Below are 19,553 nucleotides of genomic sequence, written 5' to 3'. Positions count from 1 at the left end.
TGCGTGAGAGTGTACGGTTACTGAAGCTGGGGAACATCCTGGTTTTTTTCTGCTCGAGATGGCAGCAGAAGTCTTACAAAGCATTGAAGTGTGTTATGGACGGTTTTGTAGCATTATAATGGGGGAAAGGAATGCACGGGGCGTCCAGCCGCAGCCTTCATTGCCACTGAACATCGCTTTTGTTGGCCGATAGTCTGTGAATTCAACCCAGGTTTTCAGCGTCCCCAGGTAACATCTCATCTGGGCGCTACCCTGGTCTAACCAGGGTGTTGCCCAGTGTTAACCCTGCCTGCAGGTAGCTGTGCCCACCTGGCAGGGCTGCTCCTCCAGAGCGCACGTTGTGAAACCTGAATCTGCCAAGTCACCCAATCGGCCGTTTCATTAGGTCCTTCCGAGAAGATTAGGAAACTCAGTGGGAGGTGGCTTATGCTGCTCTCCCCGTGTATGTGCGTGGTGGGGATGATGGCATTCCTTACACCACGCCTGATCCTTCTCCCTTGCCCCTCATCTACCCCTCTCTTTTACACCGCTCATTCCCTCCTAGGGGGAAGAACTCAGGACCAAAGGAGTTCAGAATCGTGTCTCCTTATTCCTGAGAGCCCAGCGGTGTCTTAGTCATTGTCCATCTCCAGTCCTCGTAACCAGAGCTTCTGCCATGACCTCTGGCAACACCCAAGTGGCCGTACCCTCGGGGACACGCTAGGGCTGCCTACATGCCTCTGGTTGGCAGAGCAGGTTGCTTATTCTCTGTGCGCACGTGTAGGTGTGATGTGCCGTGCAACCCTCTGGGGACACCCCAAGCCACAGCGAGGCCAGGCCTGCACAGATCTTTCCACAAACATAACCTTACAAAGCAATGCTCTTGGCCTGCATTCGGGCCCCAGCTGTGCTCATGGTCCATGACCGTCGTTGTCCTGTCGTGCCCATCACTGTAGTATCTAGCAGCAGCCTCTGAAGGGTGCGCTTGAGGCCTGCCGCAAAGACCTAAGGCTTTTGGCTTCAGTTCCTCCAGTTAGAGAGGTCTAGAGATCTGCTCCTAAGGTCTGCAGGACTCCAGCCCTGCTGGCAGGATGCTCCGAGCTCCGGTGGGCGCTCAATCAGACCCAGGGGATGTGCGTTACTCCGGGCTGAACACCAAGAGGCATTGTCCTCTGGGCTGGCTGTGGAATGTGTTCCCTGTGGGTGCCACGGCTGAGCGTGCTGACAGCAGGGACCTCGCTCTCACCAGCGCCACTTCCTCTCCCTTTCCGGGCAGCGGTTCTGCGGATGGGGGGGAAGCTGGAGTCGCACCTCGGGGCCAGATAGGATGCATGGGGGGCAGCTGCTCAGTTGGCTTAAAGGTCTCTCCTGCCCTTCTCCGTCCCCCTCCCACCTGAGCATCTCAAGGCATTTTGCAGACGCTGATGCTTCAGCCTTGCAGCTTCCTTCCGAGGTCGAATGGCCTCGTTACCCCTGCTCAGCCGATAGGGACGCTGTGGCTCAGGGAGGTTAGGCATCTTGCCCAAGGTCCCCCAGAGCCAGAGTCTGAATCCAGATCTCCAGACCGCCGGTCTCCCGCGCTAGCCCCCGGACACGCGCTTGCTTCTCTGCCACGCCCTCTTCCAGCGACGCTCGCCCGGGGCTAGCTGGCTGCCGTTAACACTGGGCGCCAGGAGGTGGCGCTGTGACACGGGGAGAGGGGCAGCTGGCTAGTCACAGGTCGCAGATGAAATGTATCTGAAATAAATGGGTCAGGGTTTCCGTTCGCCCCGGAGCGTGTAGCGGTGGGAACTGCTGGAGCCTGTGCAGGACCTTCCCGTACTGGGCGTCATCGTCACTACACTGATCTGTTTGTGCAGCAGAGAGCCCTGGCTGGGAGACGGTCTCGGTCACAGGCTGGCCGGCCCTTGGAGGAAAGCGGGGCTCAGCCCTGCCTGCGGCCACCGACCTAGGGCTGAAAGGGTCGGGCAGCTTTAATGCTCGTCACTGACCCCAGCTCGGGGGGGAGTTAGGAAACAGAGCTGAGAACTCAGCAGGGCAGTGAGGGCCAGGAGCCTGGGCTAGCTGGCTGGGCTCCGAGAGAAGGAGGCTGGTAAGCCTTCAAGGAGCAGCCTGGAAGTTTAGAGAGGGCGGAGGGGGGCTGGGTAACCTCCAGTTCTAAAGGGGAGAGAGCCGGGGGACAGCCTAGGGGCTCTGTTGAGCTGGGGACCTCCTGAAGGAGAAGCTGTGCCCCCAGCGAGGGTCTGGGCAGAGACCCTGGTTTTCAGTTGCAGGATGGTAACAATGCAGTCCCCGAGACAGGATGCTGTTCGGTGACCGGCCTTCCTCGTGTATTGAGGAGCTTGTGGGAGGAGGGAAACTGAGGACGGGCATCGCAGAACCACCCGAGACCAGCAGAGGGCGTTGCAACACTGGAAAGCCCATCCACAGGGCCTGTCTGGCCTGAGCAACGCGAATCTCCTGGGGTTTCGATCCTATTGCTTGGTGTATTTTCCTGGGGTGACCTTGATTTTGATGGGAGGAACCTCCTCCCCCCTTCCCCCCCCCCACCCGCCCCCCAGCCTGCAGGCTTAGCTAACAGGATCCCAGAAAACCTCCCCGGCCTACAGATGTCCCCAGCCAGAACTGGATCGAACTCAGGCTCTTACACGTACTACGAATTCGTCAGCAGCTGGCATCTTATCCTTGGGCGCCTGCGGGGGCCGGTGCGCTGCCTGATGTCCTGGGGCAGGGGTCTGTCCCGGGGGCCGTGCTGGAATGAGAGGCCATCGGGCACTTCCTTTGGCTGGCTCCCAGGAGCAGGGCGTTCAGTTCAGCACGCAGCCTAGACCGAGCTGCGCCTGGCACTGCCATGCCCGGGGGGGGCGGGCCACGCTGGAATCTTTCTCCCAATCTCGGCTGGCCTCTCCGAGCCAGCGCCAGCCAAAGGCTTGGAACCTGGGGCTTGGGCCCGGCTCTTGCGACATGCAGGATATTTTGCAGGAGGCGGGAGGGCTCGGCTTGGCTGGAGAGCCCATCGGTGGTGGGGCCACATCCTCCTCCCTTCCCGGCTGTGCCGTTCGCGCCAGGCTGGAACTGCCAGTCTCAGCACTGATTAGAGAGAAGTTGGGGCGGCAGCTGCTGACCTGGTAGGAAATTCTGACCGTGGGAGATTCTGGGGGAAAAACCCAGACGGTCTCCTTGTGCCAGGAAAGTGGCCCCACGTCCTGACAGCAGCGCTGCTTTCCCGGCTGCAAACTCGGGGCCACCATCAGGCTCTCTTCTTCTCTTCCCCCACCCCAAGGGGCTGCAGAGGCGGGTTTCTGCCCTGGCTTCTGGCCTCCACCAGCGATCTGGGCAGGAGCAGCAGGCTGGGCGTCAGGAGGGCCTGCTGGGGGGGACAGAGCTCCAGGGGGATGCAGGGGGGCAGAACCAGCTAGAAGCAACGGTTGAAGGGGAGAGGTGCTGAGCTTCCCGCAGGAGGGAAGGGCTGGATGTGCCCACAGCAAGCCCATTTGGGACTCCAAGGAAGTATTCGAACCCAGCCCCACCCCCTCGCACTTAGAAATCCTCCTCCTGGGCCCAGCGGCCCCAGGCTGTTCCAGTTATGAGCCAGTTCCGAGGCACCATTTGCTTGGGAATCCGCTGGGCCCCCGTCTGACCCCCCCATTGGCCATAGACTCTCCGCCGGTTACCCCGGCCTTGCGCCCAGTGGCTCGGGTGTGGCTCGTGCAACTTCCAGAGACAGGCGTGAGATGGAGACTTCGCCCCTTCCCAGGCGACTTTGGTCCCAGGGTGAATTGCCCTGACTATGAAAAGTCGGGGCCTTATTTCTCGTTTGACGTTGCCTGACATTAACGTCCGGCCATTGGTTCTTGGGGCACTTCTCTCCGCTGCCTTCGGGAGCCCCGACTGGGATTTTAACATAAACCACCTCCCGGCGCAGGGGAGGCCGTGACTGGTCAGGGCTAAGGCTTTTTGCACCACTTCTCCTTCAAGAGAACTGAGCAGAGAACTACAGAATGGCAGCGAAGGCCCCAGAAAGCACCGAGGTTCTGGGGTCAGATTCCCGGGGCAGCACCTGGAACCTGCCCCCTTTGCCAAGCATCACGCAGTGGGCACCGTGCTGCCCAGGGCTGGCAGACCAGCGGCAATCCTCCTCCATGCAGCTGGAAGGCACAAGAGAGAGACTTGGCACTGAATAAAGGCATTTCCTTGGTGTTGTACATGGACGCTTGGGGTGAGGGACAGGTACGCGAGACCTGGAAGGGTGGAGCAGGGTTAGGAATGGCCATTAGGGTCTACTCCAGGTCCCGTATCCCATGTGCTGGGGGCCAATTTCAGTGCTGCTGTAAGAGGGTAGAACACCACTGGTGATGCAGGGATTTGTACTGCGGGGGGGCGAGGTACACCACCACTGTTTTTGTAGGGGTTTGCACTCGGGGGGTAAGGGGGAGGGACACAATACCACTAGTTATGCAGAGGTTTGCACTCAGGGTACAACACCACTGGTTATGCAGGGGTTTGCACTGTGTATGTGGGGGGGCAAGATATAACATCCCTGGTTATGCTGGGGTTTGCACTCTGGGGGGTACAACGCTGGTTCTGCAGGGGCTTGCACTTGGGGGGCACAGCGCCCCTAGTTCTGCGGGGGTTTGCACCGTGTGTAGGTGCTTGTGTGTATGCATGTGTGGCCCCGACAGGAATCTGAAGTCTTGCAAAAGCATTGCGCTGATCACTGCTCGTGTTGCAACCGTCTTTGAGCAAGGGCAGGAAGGCGCTGGGGAGAGACTTTGTAATGGGGAAGTAGAAACTCCAACCACCAGAGTTCAGTTTCCAGTTACGAGGCTGCCAGTAATGAGCGAACTAGCAAGGAAAGCTCCACTGTGGGGAGGAAAAGAGAGAGCAGGCCAGGTGTGGGGCGGTGCAGAGAGAACGAGGGAGGCAGAGAATGGGCTGAATAAAGGAGAGACCAGGGCAGGGTGCGGACCGGTTTGGAGCCATCCATCCCCCTCTGTCCCCTGCCCGGGGTTCTGGGCCAGCATCTGCATTTTCCCAAGTCTTTCCCGAGTTTCACGGCGTGTGTCCTCTGCAGCCTGGCTTTCCCCTACGGCGCGAACTGGCAGTACAGTCAGACGCGCTCGATCCAGTTTGTGTGTGGCGCTGCCCATGGAGACACATTTCCCCTCTTCCCGAGCAGCTGGCCTCTCCGCGCTCTGCACTTCCTGCTGCGAAACCTCCCACCGGCTTCTGGCTACTGAGCCTCTGATTCCAGCTCCGTTAGCAGGACTCTGCACCAAGGCCTACGGCAGCCTCAAGGAGAGCTGAAGGACCACTCTGCTCTTCGGCATTCCCCGGGCTGCAGCCACGCCCTCTGGGCGCTGATTCCAGCTGATCCCCCTGACCGGGAGTCCCCCAAATTGTATCTAGCGCATCAGTATGATGGGGGTGGTGCCTTGTGTCAGAGAGAGACCAAACCAAGACACGAGAGTTGCTGTGTGTTAACCCTGGTGTCCTGGCCAAACTGCAGTGCCATCCGGCTAGCTAAACTGACTCCTGCTTTCCCCATTCGTCGTCTTATTCCCTTACCGTTCTGCGATGTGACTGTGGAGCTCTTCAATAGCGACCAAGCTCGGCCCCGGAGGTGGCTGCATTTCTGTGGTGGGTGAAGCAGTTCCTAAACACTCTGGTTGAGTTTGCAAAGGGCTTTGATGAAAGCTGCACTGTACGTCCAAATCTATAGGTAGAGAAATGTGTGTGAGATGAATTATTTGTAGTCTTTAAAATGCATTTCTGGGGGACCCTGAGCTCAGCAGAAAGGGGCATGATACAAAGGATCAATCTTCCACGGGCATTTTTATAGTACTTGTCACATAAGAGCGAGCAAACAGAGGGTCGCTCTGTTCACACCTGTATGGCCTATGGGAGCTGTGAATCTGTATCAGAACCATGGACGAGGTCACCCAAACTCGGGGGTGTGCTAACACTTCAGCCAGCACACAGCAAGTGCAGCCCACAGCGTTGTTGCTGGTCACTGAGATGAGCCAGCTATAAATATCCCCCCCTGAAATTCTCAGCACAGGAGCTGTATTTGTCCTCACGTTCACCACATGGGAACCGGTGCAGAAAGTGCAGACACAAACCGAGCTGGAGACAGAGCTGAAGCGTGTAGCGCTCAGCCAAATGCCTCTAGGATCCTGAAGTTCCCGCCAGAGGAATGTTTCCAGGCGGAGATCTAGGGGTAGGAACTCCAAAGAAGGTCCCTGGAAGAGTTTGGCTGGAGGGAGAGAGCTGAGGAGCTCTGGGATGGCTCAGAGGTGAAACGGGAGCAGTCCACACTGGGGTGCACTGTCTCTGCAGGTTTAAAGGCCCAAGGGTTTGATGGGGATTGAGATGACACTGGGGCCGCCAGGGGTCGGCGCGACACGGCACTGGGCTTCCTGTTGTCCTGTCCAGCCTGGTGCAGAGGGGCAGGTAGCCCGGGGGCTTCGCGCTCGCTGGAAGGGAGCCACGTGGCTGAGGGGCTGTGGTTTTGTGGGCCGGGAGAGGAAGCTGTCTGCTCTCTTGCTGCTGACTAACTCCTGAGTGCATGGGAATCACGCCTCAGCTCGAGGTGTGCAAACAGCTGGACTAAATATACTTGTCCGTGGTTTCCTGGGCCAGAGACACGTGTGGTACCTACAGCCGCTGCACCAGGGCAGCTGCTTGGGACAGTGATCTGGCCCGGTGGGGGCCAGTGCCCGGCGCCGCTCCCTGCCGTCTGGCCAGGGGGAAAGTGGGAAGCTGAAATGACTGACTGAGCGAGTTTGACTTCCTGCAGTTTCCAGCTGCAGCGTCCGGAGCAGCCAGCACTGTGGGCCAAGCCTTCAGCAGAGGCTGAAGCCAGCTGGGCTCTGGGCTCCATGATCACCAGGAGCATCGGAGTCCTCCGGGAAGCGAGGGGAGCGTGCTGCTGATGCCACCCATGCCAGTGGAGGGTTCAGCCCCTGTGCGCCTCCCTGGAAGTGGCTGCTGATCCACCCAGCAGCCCTGACCCCGCCACTGTCCGCATTCTGGCCCTCACTCTTCCAGACCGTGCTCTCAGCCAGGGCCTTTCTGCCAGGCAGTTCCCCCAAGGTGACGGGATCAGAGCTGCCCCCTTGGCCCGGTCTCCGTGGAGCAGGGAGAGTGTGGTTGGTGATCTAAGCTCTCATCTCAGACGATAACAAACCAGCCCCCATGGGGCTGAGCGCCTTGTGCCCCGTGGTTATTTTACAAAGCGCGGCCAGGGCAGGATCTTATGCTGCTCGTCAGCAAACGCTTTGGCCTTCTGCAGTGAACATGGGTACAGGAGGTCAGGCAAACAGGATCCCAAGACCCAGACTCCTCCAGGGCTGTATCGCACCGTCCCTGTGTTGTCTGCACCCTTCACTGGCATTAACAAATGTGTCCTCCCAATTCCTGGGATGCTGGCGCTATCCTCGCGATTTCCAGTGTACCGATGGGGACGGGAGGCCAAGACAGACTGAGCATGCCTGCACTCCACACTAAGCCTGGCTCTGACTCAGGTTTGAGCCCAAGCCCCACTTCCGTCCACACATACTTCAGTGCGGACTCAGGTCAGCAAGCACTCGGGACACGAGTTACTCCTGAGGGCATTCTCCGCCAAAACATTAAAAATTCTGCGCACAGTATTTTAATATTCTGCAAATTTTATTTGCAAATAAATGTGAAGGCTCCAGCATGGCATTGGGGAGCACAGGCCACTGGCTGCACAGAGGTGGGAGATCACACTGCAGCTCCCCACCGGGACACAGACTCAGTAGTGAGGCTGCACCCAACCCTGACACAGCGCAAGGACCGGGCCTACCCCAGAAACACTCCAGAGCCCTGCCCCTCCATGCCAGGTGCAGGCAGGCAGGCAGGCTTAGCAAGGCAGGATCCAAGTGTGAAGGGGCTTAGTCCGGGGGGGATCCAGGTGAGGGTTGAGAGGGTTCTGTGTGGGGCAATCTGGGTGCGGGCAGCTCAGTGGGGGATTGAGGTGCGGGGGAGGGGCGGATCTGGATGCACAGGGGCTTGTTGGGGAGTTCTGGGTGCAACAGTAATGGGACTCTGCAGGGGAGTCCAGGTGAAGGTGGTTGGGGTTCAGCTGGGGGCGGGGGGAGTCTGGGTGTGGGGGACTCTATGGGAGGTTCCAGATGCTGGAGGAGTGGGGCTCAGTAGGGTGGGGAGCCGGATGCGTGTGGCTTGGGGTGGTCCAGGTGCAGGGGGAGTGGGGCTCGTCGGGGGGGGTTCTGGGTGTGGAAGGGTGAAGCTTGGCAGGAGGATCTGGGTATGAGGGGGTCTGGATGCACAGGGGTTGGGTGGATGGGGCAGCAGCTCCCTGTACAGGGACCCCTCCCCCTACAACTGAGGAGCGATAGGTGCAGGAAGCACAAGGGGTGGGGATGTGAGTTTGCAGAGCTTCCTACAGCCGGGGGAGAAATCAGGGTGGGTCTGACATGGCCCCAGATGCTGTGCAGGGGAAGAGGAAGTCCCGTCCTCTCCAGTCCAGCTGGGACTAGCTGCTGAGCCTGGCGCAGGGTGAGAGCCACCAGCCGGGTCTTCTCCAGTCCCACCCCGTACACCACAGTGATTTACCTCTCTATCAACTGCCCTGGGCACCTAAAGCATACTGCTGGGGATGATCGTATGACCGCTCTTGTGGCTTCCCTTTGCTTCCCCATCAGAAAGTCATTTTTCTGCGGGGAAGCAAAGAAATCTGCAGGGGAAATAAATTCTGCACATGTGCAGTAGCGCAGAATTCCCCCAGGAGTAATGAGTCCTAGGACCCTACTCGTGGGTGGATCAAAGCCTGAGTCCTGCTCTCACTCGGGTGCAAGCCCTGGCACTTTGCAGTGTGGACACAGCCTGAGCTGCAGACCCGACTCCAAGGGTCTATGTAGTGCGGTGTGGACGTTAGCACGACTGCGAGACCCGGGTTTACAGTGCAGTGTGGACGCTCAAGCACAGGCTTGGACACACCTAGTCCACAAGACCAGGTCCCACAGACCTGGGTGTACGATGCAGTGTAGACAGACCCTTAGGAACTTGTCCAGAGTCTCCCAGGGAGACTGAAGCAGAGCCAGGACTTGAATCTAGATCTTATGATAACCAAAAGCCATTGATCCTTCCCAAATTGCTCCTATGCATCTCGCACCACCCAGCTGCACTACAATGGCCCTGTCCCAGGGATCTGAGTCAGATTCCACGCTCCCCCCTCCGGAAACATGAGTCTCGGAGCTGGGCCCGCCCGACCCAGGGTCCCAGAGATGAGCAGATAATTACAAAGGCTCTGCCCGAGGCAGTTATTTGGTAACGCCGCGGCCGGTGCGGACCAGCCCAAAGCCGTTTGGCAGCCTGGTGCCCCATGCTGGCTGTCCAGGACGGGCGGCCCTCAGGAGTGTCAGCTGGCTGAGCTCCCCAGCCCTGGGTTTCAGGAGCCCATGTGTGATGTTGTTACAGTCCATAGCGGCTCTTCTGAGAGTACTAAAATGGCTGGATGCTGTGAGATCTCTACAAGGTCTGGGCCACTGAGGAAGAAGCTTGTACCTCCTGTCGGAGTAAATGCACCTGTTGTCCAGAAAAATCCTTAAATGCTTCCCAGACTGTGTAAGCAGGGATTGCCCCCCCCCACACACACACACACACTAGGATGCAGCGGCTTCTGGGGTGGGACGTGGCAATGCTACACGGCAGGTTATAGGACGGGAACTGCAGGCTCGTCTAATTGAAACGACAGAGGAAATGTCGGGATGCGGAACGGAATTGCCGGAGCTGCCGTTTGACCAGGACGCTGGAGCTAAGCTGCCAACTCTAAGGGGAAGTGCACTGGGAGCTTGAGTGGCGGCAGGGTTTCAGGGTTCTGGTTGTATATCTCCTCTGGGAAAATGGCATCTCCAGCCAGCCTGGGTCTTTCCTCCCCTCTGCTGGGGGCTGATTTGCTACTTGGAGACCCCTTGACTCAGAGTCACCATTTCCTGCTGCTCCTGGGCTTTTCTTGGGGGCCCCCCTCGTCCAAGTACTGGCCAGACTGGATCTGACATGGCCGCAGAGCTAGTAAAGTCACCTGGCTAAAGCACCAGTGACGGAAACGTCTGCTGGCTAGAGAAACTTCCCAGCTGGTGCTTCTTTCCCTGGCTGTTGTGAGATCAAGAGTTAAAGCATCCCTGATGCTTGGTACAGACCAAGTGGCCTTTTAGATCAAAGCTCTGGCCTTTAGATCTTAGCCGTGTCGTGCCTTGAGAAGCAGAAGTCCCCAAGGAGGAGAGTAAAGCACCTGAAATCTTTTAAAAAGCAGCGCGTGCCTTTGGAAAGTTTCGGGTTCTGCTGGTCGGAAGAGTAAAGCCACAGTCCCTGTGCAGCACAGAGGCTGCCAGGCTTGGGATCAAAGAGCTAAGAGCTGCTGCAGAGTTAATGAGCGCACCAGTGAGCCATCACTTGTTTGTTCTTGCTGCTAGCCTACAGAAAAGTCATGTTTCCGCTGCCAGAGGGGCCTGTATGAAAACAAGGTGGCTTGTGACCTGCTTTTTCCTGTGTGAAGTTTTTACATAATAGATTGCTGCTTGGATTGCTCACTGGTATTTCACATGTGGCCCTAGCACTCAGACGATCTGGCCCCACCCACCCTGTTCTGTGACAGTTCATTTCAAAGGAAATAGTCCATCCTCCTCCCCAGCCCTGCTGCTAGGGGAATGTGTCCTCGGGCTGTAGGCCCGGATTTGGGGGATCTTTGTAATTCCTCGGGGGGGAGGGGGGCAGGGAAGCGCTCTCGTTCCCAATGATGGGGAGCAGCCTGAGTCCAATTTTATAGCATCTTCCACCCCACCCCACCCCCCCGAGTAGCAGGCTCGGGTGTGGGTGGTGGTGGGGGACCTAGCAGATGTGAGTGTGGGGGTGGGAAGTAGTGAGGCCTACAGGTTAGGGCTGGGCACCAGCCAGAGTGGGGCAACCTGGATTTCTGCCGTCCACCTTAGGTAAGCTACAGAACTTCTCCCCTATTTCCTTCTTTTCTTGGAAGGACTCATGGGAGGGCCAAAGAAGTAGTGAGCCCGGTTCTAGCAGCGCTTATGTTTGGCCCAGTAGCTTTCCCGTGATTCTTTTGCCTAGCAAAACCAGCACAGTGCATTGCGGAGGTGATGCAGGAATTAGTGACATCTTAGCCTCCCTTGGAGCTATGGGGGACCTGTTGCCCTGGGTGCTGTATGGACAGTTAGAGACAGCCCCAGAAGTCTGAATCATTAAGGAAAGATCATTAAGGAGCTGGGTCACTGAGAGAGAATGTGACAGGCCAAAGGTCACACAGGGAGTCTGTGCCAGACCAGGGTGTTGAACCCAGGTCCCTGGAGTCCCCAGCCAGTGCATTAACCACAAGCCCAACCTTCCTCCGGGGGTTTTCCTCCCCGGCGTCACCTGTTTGTGTGTTGAGAGCGGCTGGCAGCACCTACCGCGCTTTCGGTGGGGTCATGGAAACTCTGATGCTGTGATTTGAATGTTCCTACTTCTCAGCAGGCCCCATGACTTGGAGTTTCTGCCCTGCTGGAAACCTCAGAAAGGAGGAAAATCCCCTCCCACTGCTGAGAAGCAGGAATAAAACACATCTGTGGCTCCGGTGTGTGTCCCCTTTCCGACTGCCTGACCCAGGCTTCCTGGCCGGCCAGTGTCCAGCCCCCCCACGGTGACGGCTGTCCAGAAGCAGGTTCTGAAAGGTGCAAGCAGCCCCCTCCTCAGCGCCCCGTCTGACTCCATCCCCTGCCCCGCCACGTGCCTTCATCCATCAGCAAGGCTGAGCCAGGAAAGCCGTGCTGGGGGGGGGGGGGGGGGGGCTGAAGTGTTTCCTGTTTCCTTTGCCTAGTGTCTTGGGTCTGGGTCCCCCTGGGCAACGTGAGAGGGAGGAGAGAGCTGCTGCTGGATCTCAGGGGGCAGGAAGCAGTGAGGGGAGGAAGATGGGAAATGTGGGGGGGGGGGCGGGAGTTCTCACTGCCCAAGGAGAGGCAGCGTCCCCCCACCTGCCTGACCTGGCTGCTTCAGGCATAAGCTCACCTCCACCTCACCTCTTGGGGGTTGGGAGGTGCCCTGCGGACAGGCGAGTCCATGGCTCTCTGATGTGTCTAGAGCTGCCACTGAGGGAGCCAGGAGGCCGGGATGGACCTTGGGGCTGCTCCAGCTTGCCCACGTTTCCCGTGGCTGAGCCTTTCACAGCCTGGCAGGCTGGACCCCTGTGTTCTGGGGAACGTGGCCAGTTACTTGGGTCTGCAGGCTACCAGTGGAGCTAGAGGGTCCCGGAGCAGTCAGGCTGCGACCCCCCCGGAGATTCTGCCTTTGTGGGTCAGGGGGACGCAGACCCCCTATGGAGCAGCCGTGGCCCCAGCCCTTCCTCAGGGGCTCTCCCCCGTTTGGCCAGTAGCTCAGCCAGGCTGGCTCGGTGGGGCCACGCTCCGGGGTGGAGGAGGAGCCCGCCCCAGCACTTTGTGCTGCTTGCGAAATGCCTTCGGTTCTGCACCCGCCCCAGCTCTGCTCCTTGGTGTGGTTTCCTCCTCCTCCTCCCCACCCCAGCGGCAAGCGAGCGGGGCACAGCTCCGGGGGAGGCGCAGCGGCGGCTGCCTGCTTTGTTCTGGTGAACCCCCTGCACCTTGGCTGGTGCTCAACGCAGAGGGAGCCAGGCCGGGAGGGGTAGGATCCGGCAGCGGGGGCGCCGATAGCCAAAGTGGGAGCAGGGGGGTGAGCATTGTAACATCCATGGGCACGTCCAGCAGGATTTCCGCTCCTCACTGTGAGGTGTGCTGTGGTCACTCGACTTTGCGAGGGCATGCGAACTCTCGCTCCAAAAGCGCAGGCACCAACCCCTGGAGCTAATGGAGAATCTATTTTACCTGTTGGTAGTATAGGGCCTATGACACATGGTTGAGCAGCCTGATTCCTTCCTGCAGAGGCCAATGACCTGCACATAGACACGCACCCGCCCATTGATTAAATTAGTATTATATCCACTTCACAGGGAGGTTAAATGCCTTCCCCAAGGCTACACGATGTGCCAGTGTCAGAGCTGAGGTTAACCTTAGGAATGCCTAGCTCGCTGCGAGAGCACCCCTCTTTCTGGATCAGCGATCACAGGTGAAACAGAGCCCCGAGCTCCAGCTCCTGGCACAGCAGCAAAGGAAAAATTGTTCTTCACCTATTTGAAAATTGTATTCATTGTACATTGTAAGGCAGCAGGATAATTGGTCGGTGGTGTTGGATTCATCCTTGCCCAGAAGGATGGTGACTGTTACAGGAGTCTAGGGGTGCACAGCTGGAGAAGATGGCAGAGAATTAGCAGGGACACAGCGCTGAGGGAGATGGCTCTTCTTGTTTGTGTGGGTAGCTTTCTGTGCCATTTATGGGAGCTTAGTTGCCACCACTTGGGGGCGCTGTTCTAATGGGTGCCAGCTGCACTGTCATGCCAGGGCTCTGCCGAGAGGTGATGGGGGGGTTGCCGTGTGAACCGTGCAGTTCGGACCATTTCCAGGGGCTAAGGACCTCGCCTCTGCAGGCTCGGGCTGGGAGGTCCAGGCCGTGGCCTCTTGGAAGGGTACGGGAAGGGGAGGGGGTTACTCCTCTAACCCAGCTTCTGGGGGTCAGACCTTGTCCTGTCGGTCTCTTTCAGGAGTGCAAGTCCTACAAGTGGAAGCTGCTGCTCTTCCTCTTTAACCTCGTCACGTTCTCCTTGGCCGTGTGCGTCTACTTCCACCACAATTGGTACTGCGAGGCCGGAGGTAAGGTCCCTGAGGACCCAACCGCTGGGCCCCGTATCACAACCTTCTCCTGAATCAGTCAAAGAGCAGACGCGGCAGGGGCCGGTTTCCCTTTGCTTCCCTGCTAGCGTGTGTCTGCCCCCACCTGCTGACCCGTTCTGGATACCATCAGTCTCCTCCAGCTCCCACTCAGGCCTTGGCTTTCTGGGAAGGCTGCCAGCATTGCTGGGTTTTGCAGTGGGTGTGGTGCTGGAGACACATGCCTGCTAGATTATGGACAGAGATCCTCCGTTCCCCGAATGGCCATCAGAAAGTAACGGCTTCCTGTCCCACCCTGCTGGGCTGGGCGGGAACGGGCTTCTCGAGAAAGGAGAACGTCTTGCTACCAAGCTTTAGCCCCCGTAGTGCCAGAGGCTCGGTTAACACATTGAGAGAGACGTGGTCTCGCTCGCATTCATAGTTCTTCCCTTTCCTCTGCCCCATTTCCTCCGTTAACCTGATGGGTTCCCTCCCTTCCTCTCCTAGCCTATACCATCTTTGCTTTCCTGGAGTACCTGGTCGTCCTTTCCAACATGGCTTTCCACATGACCGCCTGGTGGGACTTCGGCAACAAAGAGCTGGTGGTCAGCTCCCAGCCAGAAGACAAACGTTTCTAGGGCGGCCTCGCGCCAGACAAGCGTGTTACCAGTGCTGCCAATGGCCTCTGGAGTCCTGCCGTTGGTGCGAGTCTTGGGGCCAGATGAGCTACCGGCTCCTGGGAGCGACGCTGGGCAGGGAGGGCTGTGATGTGCCTCGAGAGGAAACCAACAGCGTCCTTCGCTGAGACATCGCCTGGACCTCCCTGTGCTTACGCTGCTGCGGCCGGGACCCTGGCCTCCAAAAATACAGGAGGGTGGGGATTGTAGGGGAGTGGGATGGTTACGCACAAATCACACAGCAGCCTCTCCATGGATCTGTCATTCCTATCAAGTGCCAGGACAGGAGCAGGTAGTGGGAGCCGAGGGGGCAGGACCCAGGGGAGTCGACGGGGTAAGATGTTGGTCCGTGTGGCTAGGAATCCTTGTTCTGCAAAGCCGACTGATGCAGCGATGGGATCTTCTTTCCCGCCCCGCCCGGCTCAGCACAGCTCCTTTCCCGCACCTGCTGCCTCACCAGAGCTCTGGCCGCTGGCCCAGACTCTCGGCAGGAACCACCATGGGTAACAGTCATGTGCTGATTGACAGTGGAGATTCCTTGCTGTGGCCCTGGGATTGGAACAGGAGTTCTCCAGAGGGAGGGTCTCCAGTGAGCTCCTGACTCCCACTTCCACTTCCCGGCATTCCCTTTCAAGGGAACGAGATGGAAGGAAAGGGTGAGAATACTGGAGGAAGACCCCTCGCAAGGCATTCAGTGTCACTCATTCTCAGCACCTTGACAGCAGAGGCGAGGGCATAACTTCCAGTTCCCCTTCACTCAGACATCTCCTTGAGGGGTCGCTGAATCATGACCTGGCCCCTTTTTCTGCACTGTCTTGGGCTGGCTATTCCTCCGTGTGTTTTCTCCCCACTCCAGTCCAACAGGTCAGCTTTGTTCCCCCTGCAGAATCCTTGGCCAAGGCCTCCCTAGGTGCTGTGACAGAGTGCTGAGGCCCAACAGACCGGCCAGCACTCTGATCGTTTCCCGTGTGACGGCTGATTGGGGGGGTAGGAAGCAATTAGCTAATCAGGTGGGGAGGTGGGGTGAGTTAGGGAATTACTTGGATGAAAGGCGGGGAGGCCGTTTTGGGGTGGCAGGAGGCGGGGCTAACTGTGTCTAGATTGAAGGAGATCCCAAGGAAGAGAGATCTGGTTTCCTCCCAGGGCCCTGCTGACCAGGGGCTGAAGGCAAGAGTCATAGAGCGTAGGCGGGGCGTGTGGCATTGTCCAGGTGTCGGTGGAGGGGACTTGAATAAATTATACAGAGTGGACACTAAGAGAGTCTGAGGAGTTCCTGGGGCGGCCCAGGATGCAGGGGATACGCCCCCATCACAAGTGACTCGTGATTGGCGGGGGGAGGGGGCTCAAATTAAGGTGTCCTCCCCCAATCACTAGTTCCTCTTGGAAGTCTTGACCCTTGACTCCTAGGAACGGTCAGCGTGAGCGCATGCTTGAGGCAGGTCTGAGCTGCAGAGATTGGGTCTGTATCCAAACTCCACCACAGCGTGTGCTGTTGGGATTGGGGCTCCAGGTCGGGCCCCTCTCTCGGGGACGTGGTGCCTCCAGCTGACCAGGCACGACTGCAGAGGGTGAAGCCAGGAGGTAGGGAGCAAAGCCCAGCCTGGCCAGGCGGGTGTCTCTTGGGCCATGCCTTCCTGCCTCCTCGACCACTCTACCAGGGCCGTCGCTGGTCTCCTTTTGAACAGCTGTGTCCCATCCTCGCCTGGGTCACTGCAGCTCGGCCGGCTGCTTGGAAGAGGAGTTGTAATCCCAGGATATACAGTGATGTAGTCTCCCTGCTACACTGGGGGAGCTGCACTGGCTTTGGTGGAGTGGCTCCTGATTTACACAGTATCCGGCCAGCGAGAGGGAGCTGGAAGGGCACCGCTGTAGCTTCCTGGATTTCAAGGAGGAGAAGGTCTTATTTTGGAGGGTTGGAAGCACAGCGCATCACCCCTGTGGCACCTACGAGAGACCACCCTCTGTGGGCAAGCCCCTGTCTTATGAGCCTGCCCCAAAGTCTCTCCAGGTGGGTTGAGCAGAGCTGTGCACCGCCTCCATTAGAGCGCCCGCCTCCAGGCAGTGGTGGCTTTTCATGGGGCTGTTGAGTGATGCTACCAGGCTGGTTTCCACGTGGTTTGGGGAGAGGGGGCAGTCCCAGATCCCTTGTCGTGTCCATTTCAGTGCAGCTGCCTGGCTGCCTCATGTCCAGGCAAGCTCCAGCTGGGAGATTTTGGTGGTTCCATCTCCCCAGCTGCATCGGACCCAGGCTCAGTGCCGGCAGCAAAGGCTGCGGGTAGCGTCTCCTCTGGCATGTGTGAATTTAGTGCCGCTGGAGTGAGAGCCCCAGAGACCAGACGCTTCTGCTCGCCCGAGCCAGGGTCCCAGCCAAGCAGTGCCAGGGCCCGCTCCCTCCCTCGCTCTGCCAACGTGCCTCGGCCCTGACCTGCAGGTGACCCCTCTGAGGAAGTTTGGGCTCTGTGCCTAGTCTGCTGTCTCCGAACAAGGGCGCGTTGTGTGGTGGATTTTGTGGTGTGGATACCTGCCCTTGGAGATCTGCACTGAGCCCCACCAAAGAGCCATTGGTTACCGGTGATGTTCAGTCCCAACCAACCTGGGCCAGACCCAGACCAGGGACCGTAGGATATAGGTACTCACACCAATCTCATCACTGCAGTGTCTGAGCACCTAAAGGCCCTGTGTCCCATAGCCTGGCCCTTTCTGAGCTGGAGTAGAGTCCCTGATTGGCTTCTTGGGTGACGATGGCCTGGTGCTGTCCAAAACGCATCCAGCCTGAAGAGACCCTGTGCTTCGGATACAGAGCACCGGCTGGCCGTGCTGTCCCACAGCGGCAAAGCAGAAGGTTAATCACCTGGTGAATTAACACCAATGACCTTGGTGGCAGCAATGTATTGGGAGCAGGGGAGGTGGAGGGCTGGCACGTGGAGGGACTCCCAGGCCTGAGAGGGCCAGCCTGGGAAAGGCACTGGAATACCCGGGAGAAGGATTCAAAGGGAGCAGGCCGGGCTCAGAGGGTAGGTTTAGGCCTCGTGAGGATCGAAGGGCGGGGCAGGAAGCCTGCCTGTGGTGCAGAAGGGGAGAGGAAGCCAGTCCCGGGAGCAGAAGCGGGAGTGGCAAGGGATAGAAGGGCTGCCAAGTCATTAACACGGCAGCGTGTGGGGTGGGTGAGGGGTGAGCCCGGTGGGCAGACTCGCAGAGATGGCAGGAGCCTGCCCCAAGGGGGTTCACCATGGAGGTGGATAAACCTGTCCCAGGATGTCTGGCTGAGCAGAGCTAGCAGGGTGCTGCATCAGGCACCACGTTCTTCTTGGTCCTACGTGCCAAAGCCCTTTGGCCAAAGCCAGAACAGAACACTCCCAGCCATTCAATCATCCAGCAATGGCTGCCTCGTTGGAGATCAGGGAGGTGACACAGCTGATAAGCAATGGCAGATGGGAAACTCTACCTAGAAACACTCCCCTTGTTCGTTAATTCTTTTTCTTTGGCGTGGTGTTGCGGGGAGTGGAGTATGGAGAACAGGCCCCGTGGCAGGGTTACAGGCATCCAAAATAGGGAAGGAACCTGTGTGATGTGTCTGAAACCAGGCAGAGGCCATCACAGACCCTCGCCCAGCAGAACATGCTGGATTGTCTAGGAGCCCCCTGGGAAGGTCAGGAGATGCTGGGTACCTTCAGCTGGTGCTTTTTCTGCTCTTAGCACTGGTGGAACGCAGCTCTGGTCCGTCAGACAGCTGTTACTGGTCTGCGCCGAAAGGCCAGGTTACCCTCTCGCAGGTCTGAGGGGGCACCTACCTCTGCTCTCTGAGCTGCCAAGCGCCCTTTCAGAGCCCTGCTGGGGAGATCAGCTGCAACCTACAGGGTGACTCCCGGTCACTCATGGGGAGAAATCAGGGGCCCCCCGACCAGGGCTGTGTTGGAGAGCGGCAAGCACAAGAATGTCCAAGCAACATTCCCAGGAGCGAACCTGGCCTTGGGCTGTGAGGGCTCGTTGGGGTTGGGATAAAGTCCTGCTCAGTTCTTCGGCTTTAATCGTCACACTCTCTCTTCCTGATTTTCCCGGGCATTTTGAAGCTGCCGGTGCGGCCCTCTCTCGCCAGCCGCTGCTGCTTGCAAGTGGGATCTGCCGTGCGCATCATCTGTTACTGTGTGCAGTCACACTGTATTCTGCTGGCGTGGGACTGGCATGCACTCTGTGCCTTTGGTACTGCCGGATGTCTATTTTCATTGGTTTGGAGGATGCAATAAAATGCTGAGTATTTTCGTCAATTTATTTCAATGTTATTGGCTCCCCCGACCCTCCCAGTCCTGCCCCTGGGCTCATGTTCCCATCTTCCTCTGGGGGCGTGCGGGGACCTTTCCCCTAACGGATCTGTTATCTCCAAGTGCTTTACAGACATGAATAATTACGCCTGCTAAATCTCTCGGTGAGGCAACTATTACCGGGTCAAATGCATCCCGAGTGTATCAGACCATACCCAGTGATTCAGCTGGGTTACACCAGGAATCGGTATGGCCCATGATCCGTAGACTCAAAGCCCTGGGTACTATGGTGGCAGGCATGATAAATAAGCTAGATCCCTGTTTTGCATTTCAGGAAACGGAGGCCCAGCAAGTTTTGCTGGTTTGCCCAGAGTCACTTAGTGGCAGAGCCAGGAGCCCTGGTTCTAACTACTAGACCTCACTGCCCTAAGATGCAAGAAATTTTCCAGGAATTGCCTGGTTTCCACTTGATAAAACTTGTCAGTTTGGGTGGGGTCAGTCTAACATCATCGTCCTGTGACTTCTCGCGGGTTTGATTCACTGACCAGTTTCCACTCTCCAGCCCAGCAGCTTGCAGAGTCTGCTCAGCCCAGACAGGTAGCGGGTATCTCCTGTGATGCTCCCGGCTTAATCACACACTGATGTAACCAAGACCAGAATCTGTTCCATCTTGTCCTATGGAACGTCCACCACACCTCTCAGCCTGGCACCTGGCCCTGTCGCACCCAGCTCTGGGCCTCAACGTGTCCAGGGAAAATCCTCCCTCCAAGTGCCGGGCCATCCGTGCGCTGTGGTGAGCAGTGTGACTTATGAATGGCCCGTGTGGACTCAGATCTTCAAAACTGATCCTTTGATAGCCAACCCCCTTATTCTGTCTCTGGTCGGACACT

The 19,553-nt window shown here is 58.1% G+C and overlaps 1 protein-coding gene across 1 annotated transcript in view; it reads left to right on the top strand.

Moving 5' to 3' along the window:
• The window catches only part of PGAP2 (post-GPI attachment to proteins 2), a 46,832-nt gene extending 28,198 nt beyond the window's left edge, over positions 1–18,634 (top strand). Inside the window, exons 5-6 of the mRNA XM_074954236.1 lie at positions 13,622–13,730; positions 14,235–18,634. Coding sequence (XP_074810337.1) covers positions 13,622–13,730; positions 14,235–14,365 — 240 coding nt within the window. The 3' untranslated portion in view covers positions 14,366–18,634. The remainder of the gene's footprint in view (positions 1–13,621; positions 13,731–14,234) is intronic.
• Positions 18,635–19,553: the final 919 nt, after the last annotated feature.

Source organism: Natator depressus, chromosome 1, assembly GCF_965152275.1.
Source record: "Natator depressus isolate rNatDep1 chromosome 1, rNatDep2.hap1, whole genome shotgun sequence".
In the NCBI taxonomy this organism is placed as follows: Eukaryota; Metazoa; Chordata; order Testudines; family Cheloniidae; genus Natator; species Natator depressus.
This window is presented reverse-complemented; position numbering and strand designations above follow the sequence as displayed.